The sequence below is a fragment of the Lethenteron reissneri genome, chromosome 22, assembly GCF_015708825.2.
Source record: "Lethenteron reissneri isolate LAM-NWPU_2019-01 chromosome 22, ASM1570882v1, whole genome shotgun sequence".
NCBI classification, from domain to species: domain Eukaryota; kingdom Metazoa; phylum Chordata; class Hyperoartia; order Petromyzontiformes; family Petromyzontidae; genus Lethenteron; species Lethenteron reissneri.
The window spans coordinates 4,416,005-4,439,257 of record NC_083800.1 but is presented as its reverse complement, the minus strand read 5'-3'; the positions used below and the strand labels follow the sequence as shown (position 1 = coordinate 4,439,257).

Genomic DNA, 23,253 nt, shown 5'->3' with positions numbered 1-23,253 from the left:
GCAAAAAAACTAGTTAATGAAATATTTTTATAATTTAAAAACGGGGAACTTTGCGGTGGAAATAAGTAAGTTTCTAAAAAAAAATAATGCTGAAAACTCGTTAACCATTTTGTGCGTTTTCGCATCTGTGCAAAGTTGGTGTGAATGTTTAAGACGCCGCCGCTGCTGCTGTTCTTGTATCACATAAACGTGTTATCGTCAATCGATCATTCAACGCATCTTGCCCGAGATGCGCTCCAACTCTCTCCGTGTCAATAAGCGACGAGTGAGCGAGCGAGCGAGCGTGCACAACGCAATAACTAATCACGTGCAGCTGTGCGCCACCGACGATCAGATAGATACTTATCATTAGTGTGCACACACACACATATATATACATACATACGTGTATATGTGGTGTGCGCGCGTGTGTGCGCGTATCGCGAAGCATACAGCGCGTTGTCAAATTTAAAGCGACAAGCTAATGTGCGACGCTCATTTTCGGTCGCGTTTATATACCGGTGGGCGTTCCCGCGCACCGCGATGTGATTGGCCACCCGAGAGCGGGCTTACCATATATGGGCATGAGTCTCCACCCCCCCGGCACGTCCATCACGAAACCCGAAGGCGTACCTTGTAGATTTGACGCCTCCTCCTCCTCTCTCCCCCTCCCTCCCTCTCTCTCTCGATTCCGAGGAAGAGGTAAGAGAGAGAGAGAGGGGCTGAAATAAAATGTGAGCGCAAACACCCCGTGCTAGCACCCCCCCCTCCCATCTTCCAAGCACGTAACCCCCCCACCCCCTCTCTCCATCCCTCCTCTTCCTCCTCCTCCTCTTCACCCACCGACCTCCCCCATCACACACCCCCCACCTCCAACCTTACTACTCCTCCCCAATCCATGGTGGGGCTGAGAGGCAGAGGGAAATCCCACGGGAGAGTCCGGGCTCCACGAATCAGCCGAGACGCAACGCCCCTGCACGGCGTGCCGAGCTAAGGCTCGGATGGTCTTCGCCCAACGGCCAGTCTCCGCCGGGGCGAGCTACGGCGAACAGTGCGCACGCACACGCACACACACAGGCACACAGAGAGACGCACAGACAGGCAGACAGACGCTGCCTGAGCGACACGCGCTCGCTTTGCGTGGACGAGCAGAGGAGCCAGGAGGAGCCAGGAGGGGAGGAACAGAAGGAACGCAGTAGCTGCAGCCTTTAGTGGCAAACGCGTCCAGGATGCTGTGCAACTGAAGCATTTCGACTTTGGCGAACATATAACCCACCGCGTGTATTATATATGTGCGTATATATATATCGGTGTACGTATATTCGTTCTGTGAAGAACAACAAGGAGGAGGAGGAGGATAAGAAGACGACGAGTCGCCCGGGTGTTTGAGATCCCTGTGGCTGCTGTGCATCACGGGAGCAGCAGCAGGCGGGAGCAGGTCTCGCTAGGGCAGCGGAGTTTCCCCGTCATTTCAACAGCCAGAGCAGCAGCAGCAGCAACAGCAGCACAGGAGCTCAAATCTAGCGCCTGTCTTTGTATCGCTATCCCGCCTCCTGTCTCTCGGGCAAAAACAAAAACGAGAGGAAAAAGATTTAGAGAGGGAGGGGGAAGAAAAAAAAGAGAAGAGAGAGAGCATCGCATCAACTATTTTTTATTTATAAACTCTCGCTAGTAGCTTGAAGCACCAGCGGACAGGTTCTTCAAGGAAGTTCGAAGTGTGACGAGGAGCAAGAGGGATCAAGAAAAGACTTTGCTGCGCGCGAGAACGTTTCTGCTCCTGTTCTATTTCTCAAGTTTCCCGCGTGTGTGTGTGTGGGGGGGGAGGGACTCTGCCCGGCTCTTTGCCTCCTGTCGAACAACAACAGCGACGAAATCACAACACAACAACAACAACAGCAACACAAAGCGAAACATTTGTCCCCATTCTCTAAATTGTAACCCGACAAAGTCCATCAAAATTCTGCTAAGAGGGGACACGGGGACGTTGCCATTCATGTACGGAATTCAGGAAAGTTTACCCCGCGGGGGACCAAGCATGAAGGAGGAGCCCCTGGGAGGAGGTCTCAACCCCGTGAGGTCCTGGATGCAGTCCTCCGGGGTGGTGGATGCCAACACGGCCGCCCAGAGGTAGGAGGTCGTTCGCACCAGCGGTCGGACTCCGGGCGCGGTCGGAGGCGATGCTCTGGGGGGGTCGATTGACCTCGGGGGCGACTGAAAGGCAGAGAGTCACCGAGCCTCATCCTGTGTCCGTGCCGCGTGAGGGTTCCCGTCGCGTCCTCTCCGCTTATCTTTGCCCCGACGTCAACCCTCGCAGTCGCCGTTGCTGTTCTTGTTCTTGTATTTGTGTGTGTGTATGTATTTACGTGGACGTACATCGACACTGGGGAGACAAAGGCGGCTGGGAGTGGTTGCCGGCCTGCGCCACCCATCAGCATTTGTCCCCAACAGTCTATGTAGCGTGTGCCACGGGGGATCTTTATCCTCTGTCTCTCTGTCTGTCCGTCTGTCTCTCTGTGTTGGCTGAGCGCTGTCCTCATCCTAAGTGCCTCATTATCGTCCTGTGACGGCGGTTTTACCATCCACTTCGCGTAACTCCTCGTTGTGTATTTAATTACTCAACCTTTGCGTGTTTTACTTGCATCCTAGATGTTGTAGTTTTTTTGGCACGGCAATATCACCTGTTTTAACAATGTATATCATCTTGCACCTTCTCTGTAATTTTCTCGCAACTTTGCACTTTTTCTTGTCGTGCCGTTTTCATTCGTGTTCATCGCTTAGTTCCTCTTTGCTCTCGCTCAGATTTTCGCGTATTCTCTACGACGTTGTAAAATAGCACCGCCCCCCCCCCCCCACACACACATTTTAAATCCTTCTTTCGTGGTAATGCTACGTTATTACTTCACGCGGGTCTCTTGTTAACTTTCGTTTCATCTTTAAAGACGCACAGACACGCGCACTGCTGCTCCTCAATCCTCCTTACGCAATAGCGGCGCAAACTCGAGCCCCCCGCGTCAAATAAAATCCGTGAATCTTTCGCGAGCGACTGCGAGTGGGGCCGCCTTAAGTTATCCGCATCTTGCCTTGCCCGCGTGCACCCGTTAAGTACGTTTTTTAGCCGTCACCATCACCCACCTCGACGCTTACGGAGGTGGGAGGCGGGAGGAGGTGGGGGGGTTGGCTTCGCGGCAAATATCGTTCGCCCTTTGCCCCTTTTCTCGCTCTTTAACATTGGCCCTTGCACGCCGCTCCCCGTGCCCCGCGAGAGGCCACGCGCACAGGCGGGTCTCTTGTCCGCGTCTAGGGGGGCGTCCGTACAGCCAGCCAGTCCCCCAACAGAGTTCTCAGATCGGCGGCTCTAGAGGATCGTTGCTGGGATTCTGGAAAGCAATTCTACACCCATAAAAGCAGATTCCACAGAGAGATTACGTATTGTAATTAAAATTTCAGTGATATTGATGGTGTGTATATATATACACAGTATATATCATGTGTAGGTCAGAATAACATATGAGTCACTTCTTTGCTATTATTTTGTAACTTGGTGTGAAACCGAGCGCGTGTTTATATTGCACATGCAAGTCAATAGCAAGCGGTTGTTTAAAACAACGACAATAATCATATAATTACAATTCTAAATGTTAGTAACGTTCTTCCAGAAGGGACACGCGGATTGCGTTATCGAACGTCGCAAATTTCGCGAGATAGAGATACAAGGCAAAGTGCCACGGCCAGATGATGCGTGTCAAATGCACGACTTGCGATAGAAACACACACACAGACACAGGCCCCCCGTATAGCCTAAACAGACTGTTGGGGCAAGTGCTGTTAGCGAGCACCTATGAATGTCGGCATGGCACGCGAGGGGGTGGGTGGCCAGCACCACGCCCGGCCACATTTGTATCCCTTGTGGCGACATTTACACATCGTACTCGGTATTCATTTGCGACTGAGTCGACCTAGGGGAGGCCCATGACCGGTTCAGATAATCGTCACTGGTGTTGGCCGTGCGCGGGAAACGAACCCGAGTCGGCGCAGCGCGCTAACCGCTAAACCACCGCTCCCCGCATGAGACACCACACACACAGACACCACACCCCACACACACCACAGACACACCAATGTGAGACTCTGATATTAGCACGGACCCTGAACTCCACGTGGCATGGCGAGTCGCGTTATCATCATCATCATCGAGCTATTGTTTAAACACGCGATGAACGTTACTTAACTACCGTATCGATACAATTTTTTTAACACCTTTGACTGGAGCGATGTATCTAATGATAATGATATGTATTGTAATTAAATCAACGCAATGTTGTTTTAAAGTCACCTTTTAAGGTGTTGGGGGAAATCTCTTATTTAGAGGATCGGCACAACATTTGCGAATGAGCTGAGTCTTCTGGAAACGTCACCCCAATGCGATTTCAGATTTAAAGCCGTCAGAATTTCCGTTCGTATTGCTCATCGTGAATTACTGCTAGCGTCACTTTTGTTACGAGACCACGTTATTGCATGTATCGATACAATATGTTGTACGTACTTTTTTGGCATTTTCCTTTCCAAATATAATCGATCACTCATGGTCACTAGAGATCCGTTCATTAATATCAGGGGGAAATTGCACGTAACAATTTATTTTTTTGCACGGCTGGAATTTGTGTATGTATGTATGTGTGCGTGTGCTTTTTTTTATTTACGCGACCCTTGTTTAAGGGAATAATATCCACAAAAGGAAAACAATGATCAAGAACGCGTTCGTCCACACACCATATTTTTAAATTATTACTACAGCTACAATTAGTATCGTAATTTATTACCCACACACTCGGCCGTTGTAACTAAAGCGACGCGGGCCACCGAAGGAAATCAAAGCAGCAAAAAAAAAAAAGCGAAGCGCTCCTCCGCACACTGTATTTACTTAAAACAAACGCGTGCATAAATATACATGCATATTTTATATGACGCCTTTCTATTATTCAGGACACGCGACCATTCCACCGACACGCAGTCGCGCTCAATACTTCAATCTTATTACTTTTTTGGAGGGTGGGGGGGGGGGGTACAGAACAAGAGAGGAGGGTTATGGGAATGAGGATGCTAGACGTGGCATGACGTCTCGATCTTTATTCTATGTAATGTATCGCCTACCGCCGCAGCGTCCGCGTACAATGCTGGCCCCATTGATGTCAGACGCACACGCGGGGTTCTGTACCCCTTTGCTTCAGCACTGACGCTTACCTCTCCACCGCTCTCTCTCGCTCTCTCTCTCTCGTTCCCACGGGTATCTCTGTTATTTATGTGTGTATGTATGTATGTACGCGCGTGCGTAATTTCCCATCACTTCACCGGGGCTCGTGCCGGGTGTAGCTCGCTGAAGAACACGTCCGCGAGTAGACGATACGAGACGCGCTGACTTGTTACCCACCCAAGACAATGCACGATAGTTGTCATCACGTATAATTGCCTATGACGAAAACTACTAAACGGCATTTGCGGTGCACTCAGCTGCACACAAATGTGGTTATTGATAATAATTACAATGATACCGCTGTGGGGACTAAGGGAGAGTGTTGTTACTGGTGGTGCCTTTTTTTCTTAATATTTGGAGCGTTAATTCGCCCGGATTGGAAAACTGTCGGAACTTCAATGAAGCCTATAGCTTCCTGTGACCGTGTGCCCACAGAACGCTGTGCGTGAGAATAAAACAAACGCACAAACAGACACACACACACACGCACTGTGTGTGTCGATAGAAACTTACGACATTGCCCAGCGCTTTGAAGCGTCAATACTCAATGCCCTCTACTCGTACGACCCGTCCGTTGCATTATTGTACTGTGACCCTGTGTGTGTGTATACCGGCTTATTGGTTTAGTATCGATAACACCACCCATTAGTAAATACTAATTTAATAAGAGACAATTCTGGCTAATCGCTTGATGAAGCTGGTTGTAATCACCAGCGAAACGTCGGTCTCGAATTGTAAATATCGTGGGTTTACTCTGCGACACACGGGTGTTCTGAAGTCGTAACAAATTGGCATGTTTTGTTAACGCGACAACCCTTACGAATTGACTGTGTCGGGTGGTAGCGGGTTTAACGAGGCATTTATATTTACGCAAATCTAACCCATAAAAACCCTTTATCATGGATAATATTGGTCGTGACATCCTACGTGGTTAACAATAGAAGTCGTTTTTTGGCTCCGCGTGCCACTTTTAAGCATTCCCCGTTGACGCGGGTGCTCGAAGCACAGCATGTTCGCGCCTGCGCCACTTGTTAGAGAAAGTGGTGCATCGTGAAAATAACATTTCCCCTGCGTGCTGCCCATCAGTGTACCCTCTCCCCAACCGACCCCACCACCTCCTCGTGTCTCCTTGATTGTTGGTGACCCTCATCGATGCGCGTTGTGTCCGCGAGCGCGCGCGTGGTGCGGTGTGGGTTTGCATTGCTCAGTGCCTGAGTAGCTGGCGCGGGGCATCGCTGTTCGCCACCGCAGCATAAACAAACTCGCTCTTGTTTGTACCGCGTGATTTGTTTGTTTTACCTTGGCTGCTATCCACTTTTCGCCAAAATGACTCGAGGTGTACCCCCCCCCCTCTCTCTCTATCAACCCTCTCCCCATTTACGCATTGTCTCTTTCTCTCCCCCCCCCCCCCCGGCTCCCAACCCCCCCTCCCCCCCCTTTGTCTCCGTTGGCCACCACCTTCGCCGGCGACAGCGGAGTCGCGCTGGCGAGGGCTCACTTTGAGAAGCAGCCACCGTCCAACCTGCGCAAGTCCAACTTCTTTCACTTCGTCTTGGCGCTCTACGACCGCCAGGGCCAACCCGTGGAGATAGAGCGCACGGCATTTGTCGACTTTGTCGAGAAGGACAGAGTGAGTTTGCGTTTTTTGTTGTTGTTGTTGTTTCGAGTTTAGAACTTCGCGAACGATCGTCCAGGTAAACGTCCCTAGGCGCGCGTGAACGCGTCCACGCGTGCGTACATGCGTGCGTACATGCGTGCGTGCGTGCATGCGTAAAGCGACGGATAGTAAGGCAGCCATGCGGAAAGGAGGTGTGTGGGGGTGGAAGAGAGAAAGTCCAAGGAAGGGGGTGCTTAAGAGATTGATAGATTTTGTTTCACTTTTCTCCCCGATGTAGGGAAACGCGCTTAATTTCCTGAATCGGTCCTGTAAGATTTACAAGGTTTTTTTGTTGCTGTTATAACTTGCGAGAGCCCAGATATTCATTGAGCGTTCATCTGAACTTAACACACTCCATTAGAGACGTGCCCAGTGATGACGCTGGAATTTTATTTCGGGCTATTATCCCGAAAGATAGCAGTCGGTCTATAGGATCGTCGCAAACGCGGTGCTTGACCCAGCCTGATATCAGCTCGTTCACTTAGTATTATAAAATTGTGGTTGGAAATTTATCGAGTATTTTTTTAAATTTACTTTTTTTTGTCACGGAGATATGTTTAAAGCACACCTGTGCGCTGGACAGGTGTCATTGGTGTGTGTTAATTATTCACATTCCATCAAATGCGTCCCATTCAATTGACGCGCACTCACAAGTGGAAACAAAACAGACTTTCTGCGCATGTGATTCAGCACCTTCCTCGACAAACGATTTGCAAGCAAACATTGAACAAACATTTTTTTTCCAAACAACATCTATCGCGAATTAACTCCGTGTCGCACCGCATAAACGACCCACAATTGGAACGCAAAAGACAAAGTTCCCCCGAAAAGCCTTAACACACTTAACAGACTGTTGGGGCAAGTGCTATTCGCGAGCACTAATGAAGGCCGGCACGGCAAACGAAGGGGTGGATTGCAGTTGCCACGCCCGGCCGCCTTTATCTTCCCAGCGGCGATGTTTACACACCGCACCAGCTACTCATTTGAGCCGTCCTAGGACCGATGCAGACAATCGTCACTGGTGTTAGCCGTGCACATGGACGCACTGACTTAAAACCCATCATCGCCAACGGCCACACCAACGCGTTTGTTTCAAAGCATTAGCGCCATTCTCGCTGCACCAGCACCCAGCTACCGTAGCTCACGTGCAGAAGAAGAGCCACAGGCGTTCGGGGTGGCCAGCTATGGGGGGAGGAGGGGGTATATTGCAAGGAGAAGAGGAACCATCGCTTCTCTCAGAGAACACAGGCGCCGCAGATAGTCATCCGAGCGCGTCGCTGCACGAACTCACGTAGCGTCGGTTGCTTGTTCGTTCGCCCGCGCGCACGAACTCCCTCGCATCCGAACGCAACGCGCTCGTCCGTGCCGCGTGGAGTCAAGGCACGCGGTCGGGGCCCCTGTGTGACACCACGCGCCCCAGCGCCACGGAGTTTGGCGGTCACAAGTGAGGATGGAACTCTGCGATGGGGTTTGCATTGGAGATACGCAATAAAGACAAAGACGAAAATCCCCCATATAGCCTTAACAGACTGTTGGGGCAAGTGCTGTTAGCGAGCACCTATGAAAGTCGGCACGGCGCACGAGGGGGTGGGTGGTCAGCACCACACCCGGTCGCCTTTGTCTCCCTAGTGGCGATGTTTACACACCACTCCACGTACTCATTTTAGGCTGAGCCGACCTAGGACCGGTTCGGATAATTTTCATTGGTATTGGCCTTGAGCGGGAATCTAACTCGGGTCGCCAGGTTCGTAGCGCAGCGCGTTAACCACTACACTACCGCTCCCCACAATATACAAGCACACACACACACACACCGCATATGCATACACTCCCGATACAGAAATCCGCGCGGAGTGTTAACCGGTGTTCTCAAGCACGGACGAAAGACCTCAAACGTAGATCCAATGAAGCCTTTCGCGCACGTGAACGTACGCGCATTTATATTGGCAGACGCTTCGCGCGCTGAGCTACGAACCCGTGTGACGTGAGTTCAATTCCCGGCCACGGCTCAGCCGTGAGCGGCGAGCGATATCTGGACCGGGTCGTGCCCGCAATCACTCACCCCGCCCATTTACCAACCCGCACTCACCGGCCATCGTGGCGAGGTGTCGTCAAGCAACACCCACGACGCACGCGGTGTGGGACAGTCCTTCACCTAGCAGTGTGGATCGACAAAAGGGGCCGTGAATGGACACTATTATTGGCATTGCCCCTTTCATTGAATTGTATATTCGATGCGAAGTTGTCGGTGGTTATGCCACATCGGTTAATTTCCACACACTAACTGAGCCGTCCCAGTTGAAGGTCGCGATTCACGAGGGGCGATGGACATTGACAAGTTCCCACGCCATGTTTGGGTCGAACGGGAGGGAGGGGGGGGGGGTCCCTACCCCCGTAGATTAGAGGGAGAGCTCTTGCCAATGACAACCGAAGAGTATTTTGTAAAGCGAGCCCGACTCACACTGATGAGACAACAGGAGGTCGAAACCGCTCCAGGGCTTGTCGTGCTTGGACAAACGCTGATGGTCAATCTGTGTCCGGACACACACACACAACAAAGGCCGATGGGTCGTAAACGCTGTTATTTTGTGTTTTGAATCTTATTTGGAAATACCGAACGATGGGCCACGCATTGATTACATGTACAGTGCGTTGTATTGTAGACACAGCTCCGTCGCTTTATAGGCCACGGCCGCGCAACTATGTATGGTTGCTCACGGCAGAAAAAAGGTTTTAGTTGTTGTTGTTGCTAGCGACTGTTGCCGGCAACCGAGCTGAACCCTTGAGCGCGTCCATCTCTCGGGCCTTGACGGGCACCCGGCTGGTGGCTCAAAGACGGCGCCTCGAATCTACTAAACGTGCTCTGTGTGATTCTGCGTTGGCAGCGGTGCACGATGACAAATAATAACAATAATAACAACCACAATGATGATGATGATGATAATAAAGGAAACTCATCGCATTCGTCAATCAGAATGTTTATTTATACTGGAGGAATCCGATGAGCTACGAAGCTCTTTTCCACAGATGCCCGGTAGTCACAGATGTCCAGTAGTCAATAACACTGGCCTGAAAGGAAATACCCAAAAAATATTATAATCGATAACGCTTCGGGCGATAACCCTTCTTCATAGACGACGTGAAAAAAGGCTCATTCCCCGAAACATCGCCTGTTACACATCTATATACGCGACATATAAGGGGCAGTGTTATCGATGAACGTGGTGGATATAGTTCTGGCTCCTTTGGAGACTCGTGCCGCCCGCTCGTTTGTTGTTTCCAACGTCGAGCTCCGCGTTTGAAACGCCTCCGTGAGCGATGTCCGCTCCGAGCCGTGGTCTGGGGACTCGATATTCGAGTTCGCCCGTTTCACTCCTCGCTCTCTCTTCCTCGTCCTCGTCGGCGGGGGAGTCGACGCGAGCTGCTCCCCTCCCCTCCCCACGCCCCCCCCCCCCCGGTCGAGACTTAAGGGGCGAGTTCAGTTGAGCTGCAATAGCGCACATATGGCGCTTTTGTAACGTATACGCATAATCCTATCGCGAACAGCTGATCCTGCGCATGAATTTTTAACGCTAAACGGCCTTTACACGAAGTAATCTCTGCTCACAGAGAATGGAGAGGGGGGGGGGCAGAGAGAGAGAGAGAGGAAACAACAACTAAAAGAAATGGAAGTATATCTGTCCGCTTGCATATTTGAATAAAAACCTATTTTTTCCATATTTTATTTTGCAGGAACCAAACAGTGAAAAAACTAACAACGGCATCCACTACAGACTACAGTTACTCTACAGCAATGGTAAGGAAGAGCACTTTCTTTCGTTCATTCGTTTGTTTGTTCTTCAAACTAACACCGCAATCCGTGCAGCGTGTACACATTCGTAGCGACTGTCTCAACGACGGAATGACAAATGAGCTCCCTCGGTAAAACTCGCACCAAATCACGTGGATTAACATGACATTTGGCGCACGCTGATGCGTGTACGCGTTGCACGCGTGTCGATATGTAAGGCATTCGACGACAGTTTTTTTGCACAATTCTGAGATCGTACGAATCATGGTAAAAATAACACACCGCTGTGTGTGTACGGTGCGTATATACATATAATGGGATGTGTTGCCGAACGGAGAGCGGTGGCGCAGTGGTTAGCGCAACGCGATATTAGTCTGTCCCATCTGCGATAGAATCCCGGTCACGGCTGACATCAGTGGCGAGTTCTATATAACCCCCCTTCACCCACCCGCACTGACCTGCGTGGTGAAGTATGGTCGTTCCTGCAACCCGCATGATCGACACTGCATGGGGGATGTCTTCATTAAGCAGTGGATTGGCAAAGGGCTGTACGTTATTGTAGCAGTGATATATATATGTGTGTGTGTGTACAATGCTTGCTTGTTTTTAAAGACAAATAATGGAACGCATCCACGTGTTATTATTATCTGTGGGGACATTCAGCTATAGAGTTACTGGCGACTTCCTCCGCATATCTATTGTGTATCAGTCTCGCTAAATAAACTCAGCTGTTCATGCACGCGCATTATCTCCGCCTATTGTGAGATTTAATCTGTATGATTTGTCTTCACGATCCGCGGCGCAGCGCTACGAACTTGGCAACCTAAGTTCGATTCCTGGCCAAGCATAACAATTGGCAGTGGCAGATATCAGAAACGTGCCTGGGCTCTCTTTTCACCAACCCGTGCTGACCAGCGCGGTGAAATGCGGTCGAATGAAACCCATGCCCAACGACAGCATGGGGAGGCATTCATCCAGCAGTGGATGGCTAAATCGCTGTAAATAATTATAAATTATTGCCAGCAGTATATATACGTGCACAATTACACGTGTGTATATCCTGCGGACGTCATGCATTAATTGGAACAGCACCCATCAACATCGCGGCAGCTTTATCGACTCTGTGATGTGACGTCATACGCGGCGTTCCGACGGAACAATTTAACGCAGACCGCAAGCAGAAAATGAAGATTAAAGACATTGGCCGGGCATTATATTTATTGATGTACGATATTGCATGCAAATTTGGCATTGTGGGATTATCCTAATTCAATTCTCCTTCTTGCAAACGCAAGTGACGTCTTCTAATAGTTGTTTAATCGCGTCCCCACACACGTACCCGCATTATATCGTGTGTGTATGTGTGTACGTACGTGGGGAGCGGTGGTGTAGCGGTTAGCGCTACGCTGCGCTACGCTGCGCTACGAAACTGGCGTCCCGAGTTCGATTCCCGCTCACGGCCAACACCGGTGACGATTATCTGAACCGGTCCTAGGCCTCCCCTAGGTCGACTCAGCCTCAAATAAGTACCTGGTACGGTGTAAACATCGCCACTTGGGAGACAAAAGCGGTGGGGTGTGGTGCTGGCCATCCACCCCCTCGTGTGCCGTGCCGGCCTTCATAGAGGTGCTCGCTAACAGCACTTGCCCCAACAGTCTGTCACAGGCTATACGGAGAATATTTTTATGCATGTGATGAGTTCACGCGAGCTCAGCACACAAGTACACACACACACAAGTACACACAAGTACACACACACAAGCACATACACAAGTACACACACACACAAGTACACACACACACAAGCACACACACATACGTACACACACACAAGTATACACACAAGTACACACACACAAGTATGCATTCCCCGATGTGTTTTCGGGTTGGACCGCGTGTTGCTTGGCACGATGTCCGACGTTTCGCTCCACGTGCTTGGATCTTCTTCAGGAACTGAATTCCAACCCTGAAATGACATCGCGGAGTGACACAGCACGTCTGATATTGACACTCTTACTTCGTATAAATAGAGTTAGTACATTATGGACCAGTTACATCCCTGCGAAACTGCCAATATATTATTCCGACTTTGACGGTTTACTCCGTTTGGCCGGGCATACCGACATTAACACTTTTTCACGAAAACGAAACATCTGGCCTAAATAAATACGCGGTGTTTAGTAAACATCCCGATTAGGGAGACAAATGCGGTCAGACATGGTGTTGGCCACTGACCCCCCCGCGTGCCGTGGCGGCCTTTAGAGGTGCTCGCTAGCAGCACTTGCCCCAACAGTCTGCGAAAGGCTATACGGGGGATCTTTGTCTTTGGATGTTAGGGGATGTGACAACACCAAGTCCTAGCGTACGGCATGGGCACAGCGAGATATCGGGGAAAACACGGCCTCGTTATTAGGTGAAAGATAAATAAATAACACCACCAGCACCACAACCACTACCAACAACAACAACAACAGCTAGATATATAATAATTTTATATATAAATGTACGCGGCTGGAGTTCGTGCCGTGACAGGCGCACGCACGCGCGCGCGCCCGCTAAATGAAATCGGCCCCGTGCCCCTTGGGCCCCGCGTGACGTCACGGGCCCCGAGGCCGCTTGCTTTCCACTAAGCAAGTGCCAATTGCAGCGAGCGAGCGGGCAGTTGTTGTAATCGTTCTTCTCCACCGCCCACTCTCGAAGCCGCTTTACAAATGCACGTTTTTGTTGTTGTTGTCGTTTTGTTGATTTACCAAACCACCATCATTGTCATCTTCTTCCGTTGCAACCCTTACTGACCAGCGTAGTGAAGTATAGTCACGCATCTCCCCCACCCCCCCCTAATGGTAGCGCAGCAATGATAGATGACGAACAGGGTAGATGTGTAAGCGATGTTAGGAGTCTCTCTGGGTAAGAACAGGACGACTCATCGGCTTGACCATCGCCACTTGCTCTGTGAAGTATGAAACATTTTGGTGAATTGGAGGCAGACTCGAGAGGAGGTAACCTGGGATTATAGTCGACAACGGTGAGGTGCGCATTAAAGGGGAGAACTGCGTACATCTTAATCATCATCATAATCATCATTATCATCGGACATGGTCAATCCACTGATGGATGAAAGCTTCTCCAATTCGCGACCACCTCTCGTGATTTTGCGATGTAAAAATCCAAATAATTTTAATTTTTGTTCTACAAATAATGCATTTTATTTGTGTAAACGATAGGTTTTAACTGATGGGCACATGACCAATAATGAATGGGTGGGTGGTTAGCTGCAAGCGCTGTTACCATTATTCTTTGTAAGGTAAAACGCACACCCCCAACTTTTGCTTTAGATAACAATACCCTGCGGGGGAAGGGTGGGGGGGGTGAAAAAAGTGCGTCTTATAATGCGAGGAATACGGTAGCAGTGGTTGTGTTGGTTAAACGAAGGCCCGAGCACACACACACAAACACGTCTCTCTCGGCGTCACGTCTCGTGACGTGAGCACAAAGTGGCTCACTATAATAATAATGATGTTCGCTTATTGACAATTTGTATGACAACGTCAACATCATCGGTGCGCTTTGAAGTATTGTGCGAATTTAGATTTAAAAAAAACGGGTGTAGTTATTATTATTATGATTCTTGTTAATTGTCCCGCTCGTCCGCTATTGTTTTAAGATTCCGAACGTTGTCTTGCGGTGGCTTATGGTTTCATCATAACACTTACATGCATACGTATGTATAGATAAACATATTTACACTTTAACGCTCAAGCAATGTCAATAGATATGACGCTTGGCTAATTCCATGAATGAGTGTTGGCTCCATGCGGAAGGAAACGCGTGATGATGTGCCTGGAGAAAAGCTAGGCAAGGAGTAACCCCTCTGCTACGATCCGTACAGATGCATTTAATAATCAATGTCTGTAACTGTCCTCACCACCTGTATGTATGTTGAACTTCTTTCGCACCGTACGTAGCCAACCGCGCTAATCGGAGGTGCGATGGAAGGACAACGAACTAAACACCAAAAGTAGTCCTTAAATAAATGAGTGTTCAATCTAAATACAGCCCCAATATTAGAACACCTCGAAAAGCATTTGCACGCTATCCGCCATCGTCCCAGTAAACCAACAACAAGCTCTGTGCATACACACACACACGCAGCCTGCTTAGCTTCCAAGATCGAGTCTGATGAACATGGGGAGTGCATTCGGAACGATGCGACGCTGGTGGAGGGGGGGGGGGAGTGCCACGATTCGGTTCACTCGCGCGGCCGCCACGATCCGAACCGCGCCGCGTCTCCGTCGTGACTCCGCGTTAACCTTTGCCCGCGTGTGTCGCGTGCCATTGTCAGGCATCCGCACGGAGCAAGACGTCTACGTGCGGCTCATCGACTCCATGACTAAGCAGGTGAGCCGCGCGCCACCGAGCAGCCGAGGGGGATTTACGGCGAGACGAGGCCGGGCGCGCTTTATTAGGGGGGTAGACGAGGGGAGGAGGGGAAGGGGGGGAGGCGAGAGAGGGAGGGGGTGAGTTGAGGTTGGGTGGGGGGAGAGGGCGGAGGAGGGGGGGGGGGATAGGGGAATTTGGGAGGTCGAGATGAACTCGACACGTGCTTGGCACACGTGCCGCAGCCAGCTGTGCGCATGCGCTCCCAAAGCTACCGACAGCACTTGGACTCTCCGCTCCAAGAGGCTGATTGTGCCGCGCGTATTCTGGCGTGGTCTGCCTGTTGGGGCGATTGCTGTTGGCGAGCGCCTATTATGGTGGGCGCTGCGTGCTAAAAAGGGATGGTATGGTCAGTAACATGCCGGGCCACCCGTCGTCTCCCCAGTGTTGATCTTTACGCAACGCATCAGGCGCCCATTGAAGGCTAAGTAGACCTAGGAGAGGTCCAGAAAAATGTTGAGGTAAACATTTGAACACCGGTGCTATGTCTGCCCGGTGACCCAGGTCGCCTGATTCGTTGCGCTGTGCGGGAACCATCGCGTCTCATCATACGCGCGTCGTAACTTGCGCCCGCACAATGCGCTTGCGGTAAACAATGCCGCAACTCTTGACCTTACAGTCTACAATGTGCTGCCGATATTTATACACACGCGGTCTTAAATTCTCACTCGGATATTATCGGCTGGACTGGTTTGGTGATTTTCGGCGTAAGGCACTACCACGAGAGTACGAGGTTCGCCATTTTTCATAACCCTCGATTGTTGTACCCGACACAAGTCCTCCGATAATGACACGAGGACAAAAAAAAACAATAAGTGTCGTGAGGACGAACTGAGTGGAGATGGACGTGGCGTCGTTTAGGCTGAGATGAAGCACCAGCGGGCGCGCGAATCGTGTTGAGATCGCGACGGTGAGGGTCGTCCGTCGTTCCTTTGGGTCGTTCGTCGTTCCTTTATCGGATGGATGAGTCGATGGGGCGGCCGCCGCGCTCGTGGTAACAATGGCCCAAAAGCGCAGAGCTTTCGCGCTGCGCGAGCGCAAAGCCCTAATCCATACAGTGCGGCGTTATGCTGCACAGAGCACCGATGTTACGCGTTATCGTGTGCGCGTGTGAGTCTACACTCCCGATGATTTCTCGATGGCAATGTATTCGTGAGATGTTGGGTACAATCGATCCAGCGCACGCGACGGTCGTAGTCTGTTCAAACAATTGGCGATCTTATTCGTAGGTCCATTGTTTTCACGCGATGTCACTGTTTCAGGACCTTACGCCCCCGCGCGCGCGCGATAATGCAGCTAATGACCAAATGATGTCGATGAGTCCCAGTTACATTGAAAGCGGTACACAGTGGACTTGTTGGGCCGGCGTTCTGCCGCTTAAATTAAATACTCAACAATCTCGACTTTGTTTTTTTTGCAAGTTGGCTTATCGCCAGCCAACCTCTCTGTGCAAAAAAAAACCCAAGAATGACAATGCCATCTTGACATGCAAAGCAGGCTAAGCCTTGATATCGAATGTGAACGGCTGCATTGTGGGGCGGCGGGGGAGGGGGGCAACCCTTGCATCAAACCAACCGAGCAGCGTTCGTTACACGTAGACAACACAGCGCACATCATCATACACGACCCTCTGAACGGATGGTTCATGCGCCTACAACGCACGTGTGTATGTTTCAGTACTGCTACGAGATATGTTCTATTGAAGCAAGCCATGCCCTTCCACCACAATCCCCGCCACCTACTCGCCACCCTCCCCCCCCTCCGAGTAGAATATAATCCGCCTTGTAATTACTTTGGGCGCTTCTGTTAACAATAGCGACGGCACTGCGGGATTAATGCGGAATCAGCCGGCCAGCCGTGCATTTATGATCCAAATAATATTCCACGCGTCGCGTCTTGCGCCCCTTGTCTCTGGCGCTGTTTATTAAGTGCGATAATGTTAGTTTTATTATTATTATTCCTGCTACCACTGTCACAGCGCGGCAGCGTTAACGTTGGTGACGACACGTTTGCGTTGAAGTGCGTTGCCGGGGGGAGCGGTAGTGTGGCGGTTAGCGCGCTGCACTACGAACCTGGCCACCCGAGTTCGGTTCCCACTCACGACTTAGGGGAGGTCCTAGACCTGCCCTAGGTCGACTCAGCCTCAAATGAGTACCTGGTGCGGTGTGTAAACATCGCCACTGGGGAGACCAAGGCGGCCGGGCGTGGTGCTGGCCATCCACCCCTTCGTGTGCCGTGCTGATCTTCATTGGTGCTTGCTCACAGCACTTGCACCAACAGTCTACTGAAGGCTATGCGGGTGATCTTTGTCTTTGTGTGTGTCCTGCCTTGTGTGGACCCGTCTGCGTGCTTCGCTTCATTGGATACCCCGGCACTTTCATTGTCGGTGCGTGGCTTAAATTGCCCCGCGTACAACAAACGCTTGTTTCAAAAACGCGTCTGCCGTCACCCGCATAACAAAGGCGAATTATTATTATAGCGCGAGCGATGAAAACGCACTTTTAAAAATAATATATCATCGATATTCCCGCAATCAATTACGAACCCGTATCAAATGGAACGCGCTGAATAAAAAGGAAAAAAAAATCCACTCCGAAACCATTCATTTTCTCGTACGCGCAAAGTGCGTAAGGGTAAGAGTTCCACATTCGGCTACACAGTAGTTTCGTTTGTACAACGGGGGACTTTGGCTAAGCGACACGTGCCTTTGAGATAATCACCCGTAACGCAATTAACATTCGCTTATTTCAAAGCAAAATATAATCCCGATGGAAGGCATTAAGAATAAAATATACAAAACCACACACGCTTTAACTTAATTTGTATCGATCTAACTTAATTGACCTCTCGCGGAATGCCAATCTCACCTGCGATGAATAACGATGCAAGAGGCGCGTCAGTGTCATTCAAATGCGCGCTGCGTGCGGAGCACGAACACACACACCTTGCGTGACGTTTTACTGCGCGATGCCACAAAGACAAAGATCCCCCGTATAGCCTGTAATAGACTGTTGGGACAAGTGCTGTTAGCGAGCACCTTTTGCAGGCCGGAACTGCAGTCGAGTGGATGGGTGGCCAGCACCACGCCCGGCCGCCTTTGTCTCCATAGTGGCGATATTTTCGCATCGCACCAGGTACTCATTTGAGGCTGAGTGGACCTAGGGGCCGCCCACGACCCCTTCAGATAATCTTCACTGGGGTTGATCGTGAGCGGAAATCGATCTTTGGGTCGCCGGGTTCGTAGCGCAGCGTGCTAACCGCGACACCACCGCTCCCCAGACATGCGCGCTAGGGTTAACACATCTCGACTATTTACCAAATCGCCCTCGGAGCCCTGCCTGCTTTTCAGCCATCCGCTAATTCGGTGAATACGGCCTAAATAAAGTCACGATACTATTTGACACCTCGGCACATTGTGTTAATGTCGGCATGCATTGGCTTTTGATGATAGCAAAGGGGACTTGGGCAGGGCACGTCGTGGCACGAAGGGATGGAAACACGTGGACGAGACTGGCGACGGAATGGCAGTCAACGGAGGGACCCCAGCCCGAGGAGGCGAGCACTGCGGAGACGGAGCGATGGAAATGAGATGCATTGTCAATGCATGTCCATAACGTTGTTGGGGAGGGGGGTTATGACGGCGAAGGGGGCGGGGGTGCTTTCAAGCAGCAGTGGATAGAACATAGCTGATGATATTTATGTAAAACTGTGATTTCGTGAAATACAGATTCACCGGTTTCGCGTAGAGCCGATGCGTGCGCGTGAACTCTCACGAGGTGCAAATCGCCGGCTGTTTCTGCGCGAGTGGCATCTTTTAGAAGAGCGATGCCGCTACGCGACCCGGCGCCACCACGACCACTGGGAAACCTGCACGGAGTGGGTGTCTGTGCGTGTGCGCGTGTGTATACAGAGTGGGGAGCGGTGGTGTCGCGGTTAGCGCATCGCTGCGCTACGAACCTGGCCACACGGGTTAGATTCCAGCTCACGGCCAACACCGGTGACGATTATCTGAACCGGTCTTGGGCCTTCGCTAGGTCGACTCAGCCTCAAATGAGTACCTGGTGCGATGTGTGAACATCGCCTCTAGGGAGACAAAGGCGGTCGGGCGTGGTGCTGGCCACCCACCCTCTCGTGTACCGTTCCGGTCTTCATAAGTGCTCGCTAACAGCACTTGCATCTTCAGTCTGTCAAGGCTACACGGGGGATCTTTGTCTTCAACTTTGTCTCGTAGCTGCGCTACGAACCTGGCTACCCGGGTTCGATTCCCTCTCACGGCCAACACCGGTGACGATTATCTGAACCGGTCCCGGGCCTTCGCTAGGTCGACTCAGCCTCAAATGAGTACAATGATTAAAACTTAACGTTACTTACACTCAGTTTAAGACAGATATTCCGGAGTAAATGAATGTCAATGAGCCGATGAGGCTCAATTAGTGGTGGTGGAACGTGGTCCACCAAGCAACGCAATGGGGGTCCCCCCGCCTCTAGTCTGGGTACCAGGGCCCCTCCGGCCCGTATCCACGTACCGACATACTCGTCCGTTTATGTACGTAGAGCTGGGTGACAAAGGTGGCCGAGCGTGGGTTCTTGACCACACCACTCCGCCGTGAGCCGTTCCGACCGTAATCACGAGCTTTCTAATTTCGCTTGCCCCCCCCCCCCCCCATTAACGGCCTGTTAAAAACAATCTATACGGGGCGCATTTGTCTTGTGTATGTGCGTGCGTGCGTGCACGTATGTCTGTGCACACGTGTGTGCCTGTACATGTATGCGGGGAGCGGTAGCGCCGTGGTCAGCGCGCTGCCCTGCAAAACAGGCAACCCGATTGACGATGATCTAAACCGGCGCTTGTGCCTCCCTAATATGAGTAACCGGCGCGAATGCGTAAACATCGCCACTGTGGAGACAAAGGCGGTCGGGCGTGGTTCTGGCCACCCACCCCCACGTGCGCCATTCTGGCCTTCTTAGGCGCTACTCGCTAACAGCACTTGCCCCAACAGTCTGTGACAGGCTATATGGGGGATCTTTGTTTGTTGTGTGTACCGGCGGCTATGAGCCTCCGTCGAGAAAGCGCCCTTCTGCAGAGACGCCCCCAGGCGCTGCTTGGAGTCATCGCGCGGCGCGTGTCGGTAATCGCTGTCGGCACCACACACGGCCACTTTCTGGGTCCCGTCAGTCGTAATTTTTCTCGAAGCGCTTTCAGAGATGCGTCTGCGTTAAGGAGCCCCGCGCGTTCATTAGGGCGGCGAGCGCTAGCGCTGCGACTTTGTAAATAATCATGAGCCGCGGTGCCAGGCGCCGTGATGGCTGGAGAGGAACGGGCCAACGCCAAGTCGGCTATCATAATTATCGTAGAGTTCTCGACTCAAACTTTCGTACATTCCGTTTTGCTTTCACATTTAGCCCGCCCGTGACGTACACGCCGCGTACACCAAACCGCGTACATCACGCCGCGTACATCACGCCGCGTACATCACGCCGCGTACATCACGCCGTGACAAAGCAACATCGCATCTGTCGCGTTCGTGATGAGCAGCACCCTCCCGCCGCCCGTGTTGCGAGGCAGGCCCAAGCTACGGAGTCTGTCACTTTAAGGAACACCGGGAAATATGTGCACACGCATAGCCCTCTCGACAATCCACTGCTGGATGGGGGTCTACCCAATGCCTCTCGAGGTCCACCCCCCCCCCCCCCCCCCGAAGCCGTGTGGGTCGTGGGAACTATTTTGAAACAGATTTGACGTTTCTTTTGGAGCATAGAACGTACCGTACAACGGTGCTTTCTGCTGACAAAGTGGCACCGCAGTGGCCTGCGACACCTGTTCGGGCAATGGCGATCACTCAAGCAGGCACTATCCCGGCTCAACTCGACATGGTGCTGAGATCGGACGCATTGCGGGAGATTTGATCGTAAGGCCCTTTGAGGCACCCCATCGCATTGTAAAGCAGCCACGGTGGCGATATGTTAACTACCTCGCCTGGTATGCAGGAGGTCGTGGGTTCGATCCAGACCCTGACGTCTGCTTATTTGCAGTTTGCGTGTTCTCGCCGTGGTCGTGTGGAATTTTTTCCGGGTCCGTCCGGTTTTTCCCTCCACATTTAGAATCGACATCACGCGTTTAGAGCGTCTGGCTGCTGTACATTTCCACGAGATGAGTCACTTGGTTGAGCTATCATTTGTGAAAAAGAGCTGTTACAGCTCAGTGGGCTTCAGTTGGTGAAATACGAATCATTGAGTTTCTTTTTTTAGTAGCGCCTCTTGTTTGAGTATCGCGTTATTATCAACTCAGCGTTTTATGAAGGAACTCGATGCGATGGCCCAAGTATGAAACGTCTGCTGTGCTTTGACGGTGCCTCCGTGTGCAGGCGATCATTTACGAGGGGCAAGACAAGAATCCGGAGATGTGTCGGGTGCTGCTCACGCACGAGATCATGTGCAGGTGAGTGTGGCGAGCAGTTAGCGGTCATCAGCACGGTGATCATGCGGATCATTAAGTAGTTGAAGCATAGTCGTCATCGTCGTCATCATCATCATCATCAGCAACAGAGTGATCATCATCACCATTCGTAGAAACGAATTCATAGTCATCGCCAGAAGCGTATTGATCATCATGATCATTCGTAGCAGAAGCATAGTCGTCATCGTCGTCATCATCATCATCAGCAGCAAAGTGATCATCATCACCATTCGTAGAAACTAATTCATAGTCATCGCCAGAACGTATTGATCATCATGATCATTCGTAGCAGAAGCATAGTCGTCATCGTTATCATCGTAATCAGTAACAGAAGCATCACGGTAATCATGATAACCATCATAAGTAGTTGCATCGTCGTTATCATCAGTAGCAGTAATATCTGCGTAGTCATCCTACTTTGCCATAATCAGCATCAGACGTCATCATCAGTATACGTAGCTGCTGCATTATCAATGTCAGTAACATCAGCATCGTGATCATCAACATCATCATCATCATCTCATCGATAAGGTGCGCATAGTCCACGGAATTCATTTCGTACCAAGATGGCACGCACCAAGGGCAATGACACACCATCTGCTCCCCCCTCCCCACACTCTCCAACGCAGCCATGGCATGAGGATAACAGGGCTACGCGATACTGATGATGCCTGATAAGAGTGAAACAAGTACCCGATATAGCTCACTGCATTGCATGAGGACATCATTGTGGACTTTTGTTTAAACTATTATTTTCAGATATTTAGACGTAGATTCGTAGAGAATTGCTTAAGTAAGAGAGCAGGCAACAACGTGCGTTATGGGGGGTGCGGGCGGGCGGGGGGGGCACTTAATACGTCTCCATCGACCCTGTCGCCACTTCCACCTCCGAAAATTAACCGCATCAAAAATGTATCGTGCTTCGACGCTGAATAGCCGCGTGCGTTAATTGCGGGCTTTACGCAGCGACGTTTTAAATCCACGTGAACAAAAAGGGATCCCTTTCGCTCGGTTCCCTTCCGCACGCACGCAAGGAGGCACGCACTTACCAGGCGGACGGGGCGTTCGGAACGGCCTCATCCCATTCCGAGTTCACGCATAAGCCGCGAGGACCAGCATTAGCACAAGCTCACTATTAAACATTTACACTTCCCCATTAACAGCGGCGGCGGCGGCAGTGGAGGAGGAGTGCAGGAAATTGGTTTTGCGCATTAAACAAGCACAAATCGAGAGAGAAATGGGGGGGGGGGGGGGGGGGGAAGTCAGCGACAACGCCCATAAAGCGTACGATACTGACGACGAATGCGATTGATGGCAATTGAAGCGAATACGATGAGCGACGTAAAACTTGCCGTGCTTTCTTCACGACAAGTACCCGATATAGCTCACAACGCAACGGAACAGGCACACAACGTAGTTGACAGCCTTTTGTCAATCCGCTACCGATGGGGAAGGAAGTCCCTCCCACCTCCCACCCCCCCCCCTCCCTCCTTCAATATGGGTTGGGTGACCATACTTCACTGCGCTGGTCAGTGCGACTTGGTGAAGAGTGGATAGAAGGGCGAATGATGGAGCTGTTTATATATCAAGCGCATTTGTACACTTCACAACTTTTATACACAACGTTGTCACAGGAGCGCAGATATGACTTCACCGCTGATGTTTAGCCCTGGTCAGGAATT

General features: G+C 51.1%; 1 protein-coding gene across 14 annotated transcripts in view; it reads left to right on the top strand.

Moving 5' to 3' along the window:
* Nucleotides 1-953: 953 nt before the first annotated feature.
* LOC133345542 (transcription factor COE3) overlaps nucleotides 954-23,253 on the top strand; it is a 147,730-nt gene continuing 125,430 nt past the window's right edge. For 8 of the 14 annotated variants that reach the window (XM_061556404.1, XM_061556410.1, XM_061556408.1 and 5 more), the window contains exons 1-5: nucleotides 955-2,106; nucleotides 6,704-6,860; nucleotides 10,620-10,683; nucleotides 15,020-15,075; nucleotides 21,480-21,553. In XM_061556404.1, coding sequence (XP_061412388.1) covers nucleotides 1,973-2,106; nucleotides 6,704-6,860; nucleotides 10,620-10,683; nucleotides 15,020-15,075; nucleotides 21,480-21,553 — 485 coding nt within the window. In that variant the 5' untranslated portion in view covers nucleotides 955-1,972. Of the gene's footprint in view, nucleotides 2,107-6,703; nucleotides 6,861-10,619; nucleotides 10,684-15,019; nucleotides 15,076-21,479; nucleotides 21,554-23,253 lie in introns of all 14 variants that reach the window. The other 6 variants (XM_061556411.1, XM_061556409.1, XM_061556406.1 and 3 more) reach the window with 3 other exon arrangements.